This window comes from Monodon monoceros, unplaced genomic scaffold, assembly GCF_005190385.1.
Source record: "Monodon monoceros isolate NGI ecotype Baffin Bay Population unplaced genomic scaffold, NGI_Narwhal_1 Super_Scaffold_16, whole genome shotgun sequence".
Lineage (NCBI taxonomy): Eukaryota > Metazoa > Chordata > Mammalia > Artiodactyla > Monodontidae > Monodon > Monodon monoceros.
In genome coordinates this window covers 27,049,128-27,065,620 of record NW_021703772.1, presented here as the reverse complement: position 1 = coordinate 27,065,620, position 16,493 = coordinate 27,049,128, and the positions used below count along the sequence as shown (strand labels likewise).

General features: G+C 40.3%; 1 protein-coding gene across 2 annotated transcripts in view; it reads left to right on the top strand.

The window, feature by feature from the left end:
* UNC80 (unc-80 homolog, NALCN channel complex subunit) overlaps positions 1 to 16,493 on the top strand; it is a 241,679-nt gene that overhangs the window by 39,702 nt on the left and 185,484 nt on the right. The window contains exons 9-14 of one of the 2 annotated variants that reach the window (XM_029225347.1): positions 665 to 799; positions 3,322 to 3,538; positions 4,478 to 4,618; positions 5,583 to 5,851; positions 7,179 to 7,538; positions 12,693 to 12,824. In XM_029225347.1, coding sequence (XP_029081180.1) covers positions 665 to 799; positions 3,322 to 3,538; positions 4,478 to 4,618; positions 5,583 to 5,851; positions 7,179 to 7,538; positions 12,693 to 12,824 — 1,254 coding nt within the window. Of the gene's footprint in view, positions 1 to 664; positions 800 to 3,321; positions 3,539 to 4,477; positions 4,619 to 5,582; positions 5,852 to 7,178; positions 7,539 to 12,692; positions 12,840 to 16,493 lie in introns of both variants that reach the window. The other variant, XM_029225346.1, reaches the window with a different exon arrangement.

The window sequence follows — 16,493 nt, the reverse complement described above, 5'->3', positions numbered from 1 at the left end:
ATAAGTGTCAATTGATGATATTATAAAATGCATGACACTAGCACTTTACTGAACGTGATTTAACCTCCTTTTGCATAGCTCACATTTTCCAGTGCCTCAGTGTCGTCATTAGCAATTTCATTTTTTGATATATAGTCTAGCTCTTTATTATAGATGTTTGGAGGAGTAAACTCAATGTGTACTGATGACATCCCCCTGAAAATCACTTTTTGATAAATGAAAGTCCTAATACCAGCTTGAATGCTTGTTCTTTTCATCCTTTTCATCAATACCACATATTGAATATGTAGAGAAAAGTACGATTCACTGTGTGTTCCAGTTGTCTGGGCTTACTGAAATGTGATTTGGCTGCGTCTAAAAGACGTCTGCGTATTCTGAAAATAAACAGGAGCAATATCAGAATGAAAAGGAAATATGCTCTGTTTTAGTAATAGATGATTCTGCCCAAAGTGAATATCTCCTCTGGTGAATCATTAAATGTAAAAATACTTTTTTTTTTTTAATAGAAAGAGAAAAGGAGATACCTGTCCCCTCCTTATTTTCTTAGCTTTCCTAAATCTGGAACTTCGTAGTCTCACTGTTGAAACTCCAAACAGAAGTTACAATTAATATGAAATATATCTCTAAGTCCTTGATCATTAATCTACCTTTATTGTCTATTAAGGATCTCACCATGAAGTGTAATGAAGAGGAAAAATCTCTCAGCTCTGAGGCTTTTTCCAGAGTTTCATTGACCAACCTACGTAGGTCTGCAGTCCCGGATCTTTCTTCAGACCTTGGTATGAACATTTTTAAGAAGGTGAGTAGAACCATTTATGTTCTTTGCATTTTGGTAATAAAAAAAAAGTACACAGTGGGGCATGAGATGCTTCTGATCATGCTGCAGAGTTGGGTGGGATGGGGAAGGACTTCAGAACAGAGGTCCACTCCCAATTATCGCACTGGCTGGCAGCATGACCTTGGGCAGCATGACCTTGGGCAAGTCCCTCCTTGTGCATGAGTACTTCCCATTCTACATGTCATGTGGGGTTGTTACAGAATTCAATCCTGATGATGTGTGTAAAGTGCTTTTAGTAGTGTGGTTATGGACATGGTTGTAGTAGCAGTAATGGTAACTTACATTTGTATGGCTCATTCTCATTTTACCTAGCACTTTATATAAATCTCATTTAATCCAATGAGATTTTTTTTTTCCTAAGGTCTGTTTTGTTGTTTTCTTTTTAATTAATTTATTATTTATTTATTTATTTTTGGCTGTGTTGGGTCTTTGTTGCTGCGCGCGGGCTTTCTCTAGTTGTGGTGAGCGGGGGCTACTCTTCGTTGTGGTGCGCAGGCTTCTCATTGTGGTGGCTTCTCTTGTTGTGGAGCGTGGGCTCTAGGCGCACGGGCTTCAGTAGTTGTGGCACACAGGCTCAGTAGTTGTGGCTTACGGGCTCTAGAGTGCAGGCTCAGTAGTTGAGGCGCACGGGCTTAGTTGCTCCGCAGCATGTGGGATCTTCCCAGACCAGGGCTCGAACCCGTGTCCCCTGCATTGGCAGGTGGATTCTTAACCACTGTACCACTAGGGAAGTCCTCCAATGAGATTTTTATTCTCCACAATTTACACCTAAGAAACTGGGTCTTACTGCAGTTCTTAAAGTGTTGGGATCATCATGGAACATTTATTCCTGAAATCATCTCTGTTTTAAAGGCAACGGACAAACCAAGTTTTGTTGATGAAGTAGTAAATCCTTATAACTGACCCCTAGGTTTATGACCATCACTTCTCTTTGTGAATGACAGTATAGGTTTCCATTCAATAAACATTTATTGAACATCCATAAGAAGCTAGAACCATAAAGGTGGGAAATTAAAGGTGGAGTCTTTGTGCAAATAAACTGACTTGGGAGTCAGTTGACTGGGGTTCAAATTCCAGCCCTACCACTTTCTACCCATGCGATACTGGCAAAATGATATTGGTTTCTTCATCTATAAATGGGTACATAATATACTTACCTCAAAAGGTTATGAGGATTGAGATAATGCATGTAAAGTCTTTATTGGCGCAGTGGTTGGGAGTCCGCCTGCCGATGCAGGGGACACGGGTTCGTGCCCTGGTCCGGGAAGATCCCACATGCCGCGGAGCGGCTGGGCCCGTGAGCCATGGCCGCTGAGCCTGCGCGTCCGGAGCCTGTGCTCCACAACGGGAGAGGCCACAACAGTGAGAGGCCCGCATACTGCAAAAAAAAACAAAACAACTTTATGTAGTTTTTGAAAGGCTGAGTCCAAACTCAAAACTAGGTCTTCTAACTAAGTAATTCATGCTCTTATGAATCCACACTTCACCTCTCTATTTTATAAGTGAATGGAGCTAATCAAATAGAAAATAATACATGTAGAATAATATATGTGTGATGGCTTATTTTTCTCTTTTGCAAAATGACTGGTTTATGTCAATGAATAACACAGAATTAACAACCTATCTGTGAACTCAGAGTGTTGCCCCACAAGCAGTGCTCTGCCTTCATTGATGATGTAGTAATAAGCAATGGCTGTAGTTTTTCTAAAAATGTCAATCAGTGGGGGCAAAAGAGGTTTTCCATACTGGCTGCACATGAGAATCTGCAGAACTTAAAAAAAATTCAAGTGCCCAGGCCTGACCCTACACCTATTAAGTCACAATTGCCGAAGGTTAGGCCCAGACGTCGATATATTTTAAAAGATTTCCAAGCAATTCTAAACTCTTAGTTATACTGGACCTTGAACTTATTTGACTGGTAGGAGTAATAGAGTTGCCTCTCCTTATGGGCAGAGGCACACATATGAAGTTGTTTGGTTGAAACAATGTATCTCAGTCTGGAGAAATGGAACAGAAAAAGACTGGCTGATCCAAGTGATGACTCAGGGATCTTATACTCTAATCCAGGGCTTCTCAAGTTTTACCAAGCATCAGAATCACCTACAGGGCTTATTAAAACACATTGCTGGTTTCCCCTTTTTGGTTTCTGATCCAGTATGTCTGGGGTTGAACCTGAAAATTTGCATTTCTGACAGTTTCCCAGGCACTGATGCTGCTGGTCCAGGAGCTACACTTTGAGAAGCACTCCTCAAACCCAACCCAGCAAAAGAAAAAAAAAACCCAGGAAATACATTATCTTTTCCTTAGTTTCTTTCACTCTTTTGACACATTGTAGAAATTTCTTCCATCTCTATTGGATGACATTCAGTGACTTTCCAGGTCTCCTTTTCCTGTATTTTACCCCAGGTCATGGAGCCCTTTGGGAAGCAAACTGTAACCTTGCCTTTGCCCTGTGCCTGACCCTTCATCTCTCATTTCTGTAGTTCAAGAGCCGCAAAGAAGACAGAGAGAGAAAAGGTTCCATCCCATTCCACCACGCGGGGAAGAGGCGGCCTCGGAGAATGGGAGTGCCATTCCTGCTGCACGAGGACCACCTGGATGTGTCCCCCACCTGCAGCGCATTCTCCTTCGGAAGTTTCTCCGGGCTTGGAGAAGACAGGCGAGGCATGGAAAAAGGAGGCTGGCAAACCACCATTTTAGGTGACCACAAAGACCTTCCAAAGTAGGGCAGAGCTTCAGTGACCTGTTTAGAAATCTGGATCTAGGGCTCCCAGGGAAATGTGGATCTTTCTTGAACAGTTTAGTCAAGGAATTTGGTCCCAAATACAGGCTCCCCAGGACCAAAATAATGCTGTGTCTTCATAGCCAAAGAAATGCAGATAATTGAATTATGCAGCAATCCTGTTTAATTAGACAGGTCATAGCCCTATTTCTTAGATCATTCTATAGTTCAGTGATTTTATTTTATTGAAGTATAGTTGATATACAATATTGTGTTTCTTCTGTACAGCAAAGTGACTCATATATATATATTCTTTTTCATATTCTTTTCCATTACGATTTGTCACAGGATATTGACTATAGTTTCCTGTGCTGTACAGTAGGATGTTGTTTATCCATCCTATATATAATAGTTTGCCTCTGCTCATCCCCAATTCCCATTCCTTCTCTCCCCTCCCCCACCCCCTCCACCTTGGCAACTACAAGTTCTCTATATTAGATCATTCTTGATGTGGACACATAGCCTTAAAGGGTTCTGTGCATTAACTTTCATTGTGAATCCAAAGACAGACTTCCCTTTAACTCAGATATTAAAAAAGGAAGATGTAAAGAAAAAGGAGCTTTTTTTTTATCTTTCTGGATGTCATATTAAGAAGCCCAGCTTAAAAGCAAGAGCTGACAGCTAGCGGGGGCCGAACAGATGGTTTCTGACATTTGGCTTAGATTGGGGCTGACCTTATCACAGGCAGCGTCATCAATCATCTCGACCCTGAACGTTCCCAAGGCAGGCTAGTTGGCTGTGCCTCACATACTGCCTAATATCCCCTCACTATCACTGCTGTCCTTTGGACAGACAGAATCTTGGCAGAGAATCTTTCAGATTTTCAAACCCTCTTGTGGTGCTCTTGTCCATCTCAGGGAAATTTACCCGGCGGGGCAGCTCGGACGCGGCCACTGAGATGGAGAGCCTGAGCGGCAGGCACTCCCACTCTCATCACACGCTGGTGAGTGACCTGCCGGACCACTCCAACAGCCATGGGGAAAACACCGTCAAGGAAGGTGGGTTGGAGGCGGCCGCTGCAGGTGGGCGTCCAGGTTCCGTTTCCTGTTTTTATTCCATGTTCCATTTTCATTGTAATCTGGCTCCGTGTGCTTTTTGAAAAATTGCATTCGTGTATTATATTGCTTGATAATTTACTTGTGAGCCATTCTTAAAATTTCCTCAGTAGCAAGAGCTATTGGATAGCACACTATGAACACCATGCCTCTCAGGGAAAGCAAGGGCAAGCCATTCATGGTTGTTTTCAAAAGAGCATAGACCTACAGGGCTTGGAGAAACTTGAGGGCATTTGTGATGTCCCTCTGAAGGGCTTGTCCACTTCCTGTGGGAGGAAAATCCCTGCCTTCCAAGGCCACCTATTCCCTTTCCAGACAGCCGCTATTTTGTGCTTTATGTGGAGCAAATGTGTGTCTCTGGATGGGATCCAAGATGGGGGTTTCTTATTCTGTGCTCTTAACCTATGAGCATAAATTTAGTCCCTCTTTTCCCTGGGCTGTACTTCAAGCATTTGATGACATCTATTAGTTACCACCACAAATTTATGTTCCATTATTCTTAAGCAAAGGTGAAAAAGAATATTTCTTGTTTGCTGTTACCTATATATACTAGATAAAACCAAATATTTTAACAGCTATTTACTTGTGGGGAATACTTCAACCAAACTAGTTTAACTATACCAATAGGGTCTGTCATCTAACGGTGAGTAAAATGCACCTGTTAGACAAAAAATTCTAGCCTGGGTCTCAAGGAAGCCAGTTAAGAATTCACATTTTCTATAGCCTTCATTGTTTATCAGATATTACATGACTTAACATCATGGGAGTTGAGAATAGCTTTGAGACTATTAGTCAAATATCTGCTAATGCTGTGATCGTGGTCATGATTTAAATAGTAGTATAACTGTCTAACATGATGTCGTAGGTTAATATGGGGAAAACTAAGACATTGCTTTCCTTTTTTTAGTGCGATCCCAGATCTCCACTATCACAGTTGCAACCTTCAATACCACATTGGCGTCATTTAACGTAGGCTATGCAGACTTTTTCAGTGAGCATATGAGGAAGCTCTGTAACCAGGTGCCTATACCTGAGATGCCACATGAACCCCTGGCATGTGCAAACCTGCCTCGAAGCCTCACAGACTCCTGCATAAACTACAGCTACTTGGAAGACACAGAACATATTGATGGGACCAATAACTTTGTCCACAAGAATGGCATGCTTGATCTTTCTGTAAGGAGCAAGAATTTTTCTTACTGAAGCTTGAAAGATATTGAATCTTTGGCCCAGTTTTGACAATGTTGAATAAAATGTGCATATAAATTCTTAGAAATGTTGAGCCTTTAAATGAAAAATCTACCCTTTAAAAAAAATATTTATTTATTTGATTGTGCTGGGTCTTAGTTGTGGCAGGCAGGCTCCTTAGTTGCGGCTTGCGAGCTCCTTAGTTGAGGCACATGGCCTCCTTAGTTTTGGCATACACGTGGGATCTAGTTCCCTGACTAGTATCGAACACTGGCCCCCTGCATTGAGAGTGTGGAGTCTTAACCACTGTGCCACAAGGGAAGTCCCTGAAAAAGCTACCCTTTTTAAAAAAATTTCACAAGTGTATCACCCATCTTAGATGCACCTTTTCTTTTCTTTTTTTCTTAAGCATTACATTAGATTTGATCTGATCTCAGAATAATTTTATAATCTAAAAACATTAGTGAATCCTAAATACACATAGTAAATGTGTGTGCGTGTGCGCGCGTGCATGCGCGCACGCCAAGTCCTTCTTTCCTAGAATGGAAATAAAAAATTCTCAGTTTGTTTCCTTTTGTTATATAAGCAGCATGACTATAAACCACCCATATAGCAAGAGAAAATGAATAGAAGTCCATTAAAACATTTAAACCTGCATTCTCAAGAATGCCTGTCTTAATTATGGTTACTAGCAAATGAAAGCGTTGTTATATTTTACAAATATATGTCACACAATTTTTTTATTTCACATTAGGGAACCTGTGTCAGCAAATAATTTAAAATTTTAAAATCAATATAAGGACATAATTTAAACATGCAAATATTTTGCTTTTAAAATTGAATGTAGATAATGATACAATTGCGAATGTGCAAATGTTCCTCTATTATGTGCGTAAGGAAACCATTTCCCTTCACCCATTATTGGTAGAAAGCATTATTGGCAGGGAATTAAAACACTTTGATTTTAAAAATCAGTTGAACAAGTCTCCATTTGGGCAAATAATTACTCTCCCATTAATTCATTATGTTTTGTTATCTCCATTAACTGTGTATATTATGGCAAGTCTTAGAGTCCTTAAGTGATATAACACACTTATACATTTTTAATTCCTTGGGTGATTTGTACTCTATATTAAGCACATACACAAGGTCCCAATGCAGCTTAATAAGATCATCTGAAAATTACCTGAATTATTTATGCTTAAGTGCATAGAATAGCCTAAAGGAAATGTATTAAATGGAATAACCAAATCTATTTAGGAAGAGGTAATTCAAGTAACTTAATCACTCTCACTTTACTTTTGTCTTCCCCCAGGTGGTTCTGAGGGCTGTTTATCTTGTCCTTAACCATGACATCAGTTCTCGCATCTGCGATGTGGCACTGAACATCGTGGAATGCTTGCTTCAACTTGGTGTGGTGCCCTGTGTAGAAAAGAACAGAAAGAAGAGTGAAAACAAGGACAATGTGACTGTGGAAAAAAGACCAAGTGAGGGAACGTTCCAGTTCAAAGGAGTATCTGGAAGTTCCACCTCTGGATTTGGGGGCCCTTCAGTTAGTGGAGCTGGAGATGGAGGAGGAGAAGAAGGAAGAGGTGGTAATGGAGGAGGTGGAGGAGGTGATGGAGGTGGAGGTGGAGGAGGCCCCCATGAGAAGAATGATAAGAACCAAGAGAAGGTATGACTGGACCACATTTTGTGTCCTCTTGAAATGTTGTTCCTGATTTCTTTCCAATTCTTTCTTGCCAGCAATTTGTTGACTCAGAATAGCAGCTAGTCACTAGAGCAAGAAAGTGGTGAGTCTGGAAATCTCTTCATTAGGTTCTCAGCAGGTATTAGTAAAAACAGTTACGTGAAATTGTATCCTACATTCAAAAGCCATTGCCATCCAAGCAGTGTTAGAACGAATTCCCTGCTCATGTCAATTCTGCAAGAGAATATCTCAGATACACTACATTGCCATAATTCTCAGTCTGCCAACAACAGTCTCTCTCTCAAAACTTTCAGGGTCTGACCTAATGGAGTGGCATTCTAGTCTTCTCAGGCTGCCAAAACAAAATACAATAGATTGGGTGACTTAAACTACAGAAATTTATTTCTCACAGTTCTGGATGCTGAGAAGTCCAAGATCAAGGTGCCAGCAAGGTAGATTTCATTCTGAAGCATCTTCTCTTGGCTTGTAGGTGGCTGCCATTTTGCTATGTGCTCCCATGACATCTTTTTTCAATGTGCATGCAGAGAAAGAGAGAGCAAGCTCTCCAGTGTCTCTTCTTATAAGGGCACTAATCCTATTGTACCAGGACTCCACTCTCATGACCTCATTTAACCCTAAAATTTACTTCCCAAAGGCCACATCTCCAAATGCCATCACCCTGGGGGGTTAGGGCTTCAACATATGAATTTGGGGGAGATGCAAACATTTAGTCCATAATAAGCAGTATACTTTTCCTGAAAAAATTTAAATAAAGTTCTTTCTCTTGATTTAAGGAACACATTTTTAGGTAGCCTACTTCAATCACAGGTAAAGGGAAAGAAAGGGAAAATTTTTGTTTAGTTAGTTGCTTTGTTGATGTTGGTTTGGAAGACTAGCCTGCCTTGGTTCTCTTATGTCTCAGTGTGTCACTTCCAGGTGTCTTTAGCTTTCTTATTACTGATTGTTCCTGAATTTAATTCCCTTTGACTTGACAACACCTGATTTTTGATCTCAGCGCTTAACGTCAATAATTAGTTTTCTCTTTTAATTTGAATTTTAAATAAGAACTACTGCAGCTTAAACTCATATAATTTATGCTGATTTCAATTTGGGGTTTTAGTTGGAAAATGCTATTAAGGAATTGAAATCAACAAGAGATTTGAATCTCTAACAGGTGACAATCTACACATCAGGCCAAGTATTTAGAAGTATAAGATTTCACTGTACAGAGTTCTACCACCTACATATTCTATAGAATATAAATTGTTATTTTCTTGTAGGCTATCAGGTTTTTACATCTGTGTTCCAGTGCTCTTTCTTCTTTTATATTTTTTTCTCCATCTCTTTCCAGTCCTACCCGATGCATGTTTAATGTGCATTTAATCATCTCTGTTTCTTCCCTGATTGTCTACTCTTATTTTTCCCAACATTTGTGGACTCTGATCTAATTATTCCTGCCCCAATATTCTTAGGTTCCTGAACCTAAGCTTTTCTTTAGGATTTCTTCTCCTCCCTCAATCATGTATATGTTTTCCAATTCTAATAGAATCTTCTGGTACTTAAGGTCCCCAACTTCTTTCCCAAACATCACTGAGGACAATCCAAGGATCCTCAGATCTCACTGTAGATGAAAATTATCTAAATGATGATATAGATCACAAGGGATTTGATATTGAATCCTAAGATCTAAGGAGTTATTCAATCAACAGTTATGTAGGAATTAGCAAACAAATACAAGTTATAAGGACCAAATTTATAAACACAGCAAACAGTGAGATTCTTAAATTTTCAGTTTTTTTACCTGTCAATTTAGGTGGCCACTCAAAGAGAGAATAGTGCTATGTCATTATGTCATAATCAGGGGAAAATAGAAAGAAAAAAATTAAAGTTGTGAAATTTTGATAAGCTCTTATCAGTAAAGCTTAGATATTCCCTAAATTGATGAGGGCTTTGTTATGTTTATGAGGATCTCTGAAGTTCATTATTAGAATTTTGTTTCTGTTTTGTTTTCTGTTCAAAAATTTCACCCAAGTAGTGGGGATTTTTTTTGGTTTTGTTTTTTTAAATATTTATTTATTTGGTTGCACCAGGTCTTAGTTGTGGCAGGCATGCTCCTTAGTTGCAGCTCCTGGGCTCCTTAGTTGCGGCACATGAACTCCTTAGTTGTGGCATACAAACTCTTAGTTGCGGCATGCATGTGGGATCTAGTTCCCCAGCCAGGGATTGAACCCAAGCCCCCTTCGTTGGGAGCATGGAGTCTTATCCACTGCGCTACCAGGGAAGTCCCCCAAGTAGTGTTTTCATCTACTTTCTTATTAAAGAACTGCAAGTCTCTTGCCTATTTAAAATCTAGCTATCATACTAGAAACTTGATAATATAAATGCTACTTTAACCAAAACTATCACTTGATCAGGATGGGATTTTACAGAGTCAGATAATGTGTTCTCCAAAACAGCCACCAAAGATACAAATGTTTTATAGTTAGTTCTACAAAATAATATTCTTTGTAATACAGAGAATTTATAAAATCATACCTGACCGTAGGTCAGATGCATTGTACCTGGGAGTCACACAGGTCTGTTCTGCCTCTATCCCATCTGTTATTTTCAGTGGAATCAGGAGGTTTATCTAATTTTGCAACCTAGTAATGCCAGGAGCATGCGGGAATTGATTAATTCAGAAAGGAAGATCTAATTTCTATTTCTGTATTTGCCACTAACTGGTACTGAGAGCTTGAAATGTTATTTAATATCTGTCCTGATTTCTGCCTGTAGCTGGATACAACTTTCTGAATGTCTTCTACTAGAGGAGCCAAAATCGCAAGGGCATCTGAAGGTCCAAAGAAATACAAATTGATATTTACAAAAAGCTTTTGGAGCTTTTTAAAGGAACATATGATATCAATAGTTTTTAAAGGAACATATGATATCAATAGTTTTTAAATGTATGTAAGTCAGTCTTCCAAATCAGCCCTTACCCAGGGTGACCTTTGGCTGTGCAGGCTGTGTACTCCACAAGGGCTCTCGCCTAAGGAGTCCAGACAGGACTGAAATCCAGTCTGAGCTCTGCTCACCAAGCTGTTTACCCAAGGGCTGCATCTACTGAGAGGATTCACCTTTTTCTAGTTCATCCACCAAGAGGAGTGCCTTTTCTAATTTGCGCAATGTTGCCCCCAGTAGATAGCAGTGCCCCACACCTAGAAATAATAATTAACACTGGTTTTGCTATTATTACATGCCTTCCATGTTTTACCTCACAAACTGTGAAATACGTATTTTTATGATTCCTATTTTGTAGGGCACAGAGTGGTTAAGTAGCTTGCCCAAGGTTATGGAGCTAAGATTTGAATTTAAAACATTTCTGAATTTGATATGTATGTATGTATGCATGTATAAATAAATAAATGTATGTATCTGTGTGTGTGTATGTTTGAGTCTTCCATTTACAAGCATCTGAGCTGTAGAGTTCGCAAGAAACAGACTCAGACAAGGAGATATGCACACAGGAGGTTTCCTGGGGTGTCTGCTCAGGATCAACGTCTGTGGGGTGTAAAAGAAGCAGGATGGGGCAGAGAGAGAAGTTGAATTGCAGTGTAGTTGTAACAGAGACTTCAGCCCATCACACAGGGAGCTCCAGAGATGGGATGGCTCTTCAAGGTAATCCCCGGGTGAAGTAAGGGAGCCCACTTTATTCCACACACCTCCCCACACACACTCTTTATGCTCTTGACCAGCCATTGGAGGCAGACTGCTTCCAGGAGGAGAGCATAACCTGGATCAAGGCAGGTCTCTTTAGCTAAGGGCAATGCCTGGAGAGGGACTCACCTGAGAGCTATCATCCATCAATACTCCCAGCGGCTCAGAGAATGAATGTTCAGTTCTGAAGGGGGCATCTCTGGAGTCCAGCACCACATCCACTACATGAGCATTTGGTTAGAAAAAAAGGACCAATTATATAACATTAGGGGAGCAGAGCGCCTACCCCATCACATAATGAACAGCACGTGATGTCTAGATAACCCCCATTGCTTTCACACCCTTCCTGCCTTTGAGTATACTTTCTACGTGGGTGGCCCCAAAGTTTATGTATCAACCTGAGCATATGAAGATGGAAAAGGCCTTCACAATTTACAGAGCAATTCTTATTCATTATTTCATTTGTTTGGCACAGTAAGCTGATGAAGTAGGAAGGGAAGCTATTAGGAGCCTCGATTCACAGGTGAGAAAACTAAAGCACAGAGAGATTAGTTCATTTACCTACCGTCATACGCAATTAAGGAACGGGAGCTGGACTCTCAGGTCCGCAGTGGCTGTGCTGACAGCAGAAAGTAGCTAGAAGGACTGAGGAATGTTGGAGCTTCCTGAAGGTAATGGCACTCCCACGCTGGGATCTGCATCATTCCTTAGCAACAGCTTCCTTATGCTTCTTTGGAAATAATTCAAGAAAGTTCATTTTTCTGGAAGCTATGTTCTTCACCAAGAGCAAGGATTAAATGAGCCAAGAGAGAGGATGATAACACTTCTCACAGTTCACCTCGGGAGGGCTTCCGATTTAGCCTCAAACAAAGAACCATGCTGAATATTTACAATTTTTTTTACATATTCTCTCTTTGCTTTTGCATGAATATTACAATATAACGAAGGCATAAAATTAGAAAAGTCCTTTGAAAATGTCAGAAATTGCCACATGATTTCACAGTTTCAGACTTTGATCAGTTCCAGAAATTTAGCAATAATCCTTGCTTGGTGATATTAAGAGAAGCCTGCTGATGAGGGTAGCTTCTGGAAAATCTACTTGCTTTCATCACTGATAGTCCACACTGTCTCTCTCTAGACAGTTATTCCGATAGTCTAACGAGGATACGAAAGCATGTCTTCTAATAAAGAGGTCTGCATTCATATCCTGTAGCACTAGAGGGTGTTCAAAATGCATAAACATTTTCTTTCTCGTAAGTCTGTTCTAGAGTTTTGAAAAGTTAGCCTGCCTGTTGAGCCCTTGACAATTCTGTTTCCCAAATTGCAGGGGCTTGCTGCAAAACATAGAAACTTGGTTTAATAATAAAATAGAGTCTTAGCACCAAAAGAATCCTAGTGACTAAATGAACCGAATCTTCTTTCTTTCTTGTTCATGGGTACTAGGATGAAAGTACGCCTGTCAGCAACCATAGGCTTGCTCTAACCATGCTCATCAAAATAGTGAAGTCTCTGGGATGTGCCTATGGTTGCGGAGAAGGACACCGAGGGCTCTCTGGGGATCGTCTGAGACACCAGGTATTCCGGGAGAATGTAAGAGAACTAAAGTAGATTCCGTTTCCTCTTCCTCTTCCCTCCCTCCAAATTAGGCATGAGTCCTTTGACAATGAGGGTCAGTGTTTCCTGAAGAATACTGTATTTTGTAAGGGTAATTAATGCTGTCTTAAGGTGGGAGGATTCCCACAAGATATCTCAAGACATCTAAAACCCAGGCTTAGGAAAGTTTAATTGGGAAAACCACTTCTGCCTAGTGCCTGGGCAGGCCAACTCCCAACTGGTAAAAGAGTGTATAATTGGAACATGTGAATTCAAGTTTGAAAGAATATTGCAAAGATGAATACATTTAGTAAGCTACTGGTAGTCCGTGGCAAATAACTTTTTAATCACCTGCCTGGGCACTATGGAAGCATATGTTATATTAGAAAAAGGGATCAAAGTTTAGGACTTGGTCTGTTGTTCTTAGATATGGAAAATGGCCCTTATTGGGACAAAATAGGACTACAAAAGTGGCCAGTCATTTTCTGGCTGCTTTGTTTGAGAATGAACCTTGACTACTAAATATTTGAGATCATATCTCTTTGAACTGTGTGAAACTTGAAACTCTGCGCTCAGGCTTGCAAAGCATAATTCTGTAATGGAACATGGAAATGTAATTCCAGCTCATTTTCATTTGCCTCCACTGATGACTACTGTTCACTTAAGACTTGAGCAATAACCCACCTCCACAACAAGTCCAAACCGCAACAGTTGCCCTCATACATACTCTTGAACTGAAATAATAAGAAAATATTCCCTTAAAAGTAAGGGGTTGATGCAAATTTGAGACCAGGAAACCTTTTGGCACTATCTTAGCAGAGTTTTAGGATCATGCCAAAGTCTAATGCCAGCGCATTTTTCCTTGGTATTAGGTTTTGTCGTGAAACGTTCACACAGCCTTAGCATGCTGGGTTACTTTCCTAATCTATTATCTACCTATCTATCCATCTGTATATCATTCTCTTTCGTTTATATTCGCTTGTGTTGTATTATATTAATTATTTGCATGGGGGAGTTTTATTCATAGTAATTAACTTCTAAATACTGAAACTTGAAAACTTTGACCAAGATCTAGATTTTGAGGCCCCAAATTTTAAGAAATCAAAATAATAAGTAATAAGGCAGTAGAAAGCTGACATTGCCCCCATCTCTGCACATGTGTATGTGATTTTTGATCTTTGATTTTTATTCTATCACAGTATGAATAAACGCCTTCAAGGCTAAAACCACATCACTCCTCATGCAGAAAACTAATTTTATGAAATCAAACATCAGAATATACAAGGAAGTGTCGTGCTGTAGTTGGAGGTATAAACTCGTTTTGACATCAGAACCTGTCTTTCTAGAATTGGAGAAGGTAGGGCTTAGTTGGATCAGAAACCACTTGAGAGGCTGTTGTTACTGCTTAATCACCATGTGTTCTCTTCTCAAGAGTACTGAATATTTCCTGTCAGGATGTCCAGTTTTCTACCTGCCTTCTCAACTTTGTTGATTTACGTGGCAATACCTCCATTCTCTAGTAGCCCAGTTCAGTACTCACTATAGGGATTATACTTACTTGTCCATGCTTAGTAAACACGTTGTCCGAGAGAGAATTTTTTTTTTTTTTTTTTTTTTTTTGCGGTACGCGGCCTCTCACTGTTGTGGCCTCTCCCGTTGCGGAGCACAGGCTCCGGACGCGCAGGCTCAGCAGCCATGGCTCACGGGCCCAGCCGCTCCGCGGCATGTGGGATCTTCCCGGACCGGGGCACGACCCCGTGTCCCCTGCATCGGCAGGCGGACTCTCAACCACTGTGCCACCAGGGAAGCCCCGAGAGAGAAATTTGAGCAATTTTCCCTGGGAATGTGTAATTCAAGAAGCTAGATATTTCCAGATTTCTCTGGCATTGGATTGTCAGAAGTTACTTAACTTTTAATATATTAAAGATATTTCTTACCTCTACTAGATCAGGTCCTCTATACTTTTATTTTTTTTAATAAACAGATTAGTACTGCAATGATGTTCATCAAAATGCCTAGCAATTCCAGCATGTTTCCTGGAATAGTCTAATTATTAGCTTGTAGTCCCAAATTATTGAAAGGGAATTCACTCTTTATATCTCTTGGAGAAGTTTAAAATATTCATTCAGAATCAAAATGCTTATGGTTTGATATTCTGATTCTTGCTTAAACTTCTGATTGAACTCATTCAGACGTCTTAATAGCCTCTAAAGAGCAGATTTGAAACAATGCCTTTTTTGGTGTATTTTACAGAGAAGCAAGAAGTACTTTACAGGCTTCATTTTATAGCAAGAATCATTTATTTTATAAGAAAAGAAGCTTGCTTTAGAGCTAGCAACCAGTAACCTCTGGTTAACACCTAATTTCCCAATCTTCTATGACTGAGTAAAGGAAAAATGGAAAAAAAATAAATCAATCCACCTGACTTTGTGGTACAGATGGAGAGACTATAACAAGGTCACACCAGGATGCCTATTGCTAATTACAATTTTCAACCTTTTGTAATCTTCCTTTTTCCTCTCGAGTTTTCCAAGAATCTTTCTCTGGGCCTTGATTTGCCAAAATGGTCCTGTAACTTAAATTTTCTTCTGGGCCACCATTAAGGCCCACCAATAAGTCCCAATTCTCAGGGACTGCTTTCTCAGGGATCTAACTTCCTTGCTTTTGTCTGATTGTCCAAATTTCTCTATCCTCCTTTAAGGTTGTCCTCACCCAGCCACCCCTCCCTTCTTTTTTTTTTTTTTTAATTTATTTTATTTACTTTTGTCTGCATTGGGTCTTCGTTGCTGCCCACGGGCTTTCTCTAGTTGCGGCGAGCAGGGGCTACTCTTCGTTGTGGTGCGCAGGCTTCTCGTTGCGGTGGCTTCTCTTGTTGCAGGACACGGACTCTAGGCGCACGGGCTTCAGTTGTTGTGGCGTGCAGGCTCAGTAGTTGTGGCGCACGGGCTTAGTTGCTCCACGGTATGTGGGATCTTCCCAGACCAGGGCTTGGACCCGTGTCCCCTGCATTGGCAAGCGGATTCTTAACCACTGCGCCACCAGGAAAGTCCCCTCCCGTTTGATCTTTAGCTTTTTCCCCTCAACCCAGAGTTCTCTCTTATCATTTTCCCATTTCATTCCATTGTTAAGGACTTTCTTTTTTATGATGATCTTGTTCTCCGCAAGATATCAACTAATCTCTATTATTGGTCATCTTAAATCTTTTTTCAAAGTAGGTGTTATCTAGATACATTTTCCCCAACAATCACTATCTAAACTATTCATGTGACTATTATATCATAGGAGAAATAACCACTATGAGGAGGTAAGACCCTGGCTTCTAATTTTGGCTCTGCTCTGAAACTTGGTGTATCAACTTGGGCAAAGTTCTTGATTTCTTTGAGTCTCAGTTTCTTCCGCTGTAATATAGGGAAACTCTTCAAATCACAGAGAAGGTGTGAAAGTCCAATGTCGTTATGCACTTACAAGCAAGAAACACATTTTAAACAGCAAAGCACTGCACAAATGTGATTTTTCTCTCAGTAGTAAGAGAGGGTTAGGGAGCCCTCTAAGGGTCTCAGATAGTATTAGCGCATGCTGTCTGTGGCCTTCTCCAACCAATGAATGTGATTTTATTTGTTCTGGTGGTGGGGATTACTTCCTTTTTCTTTG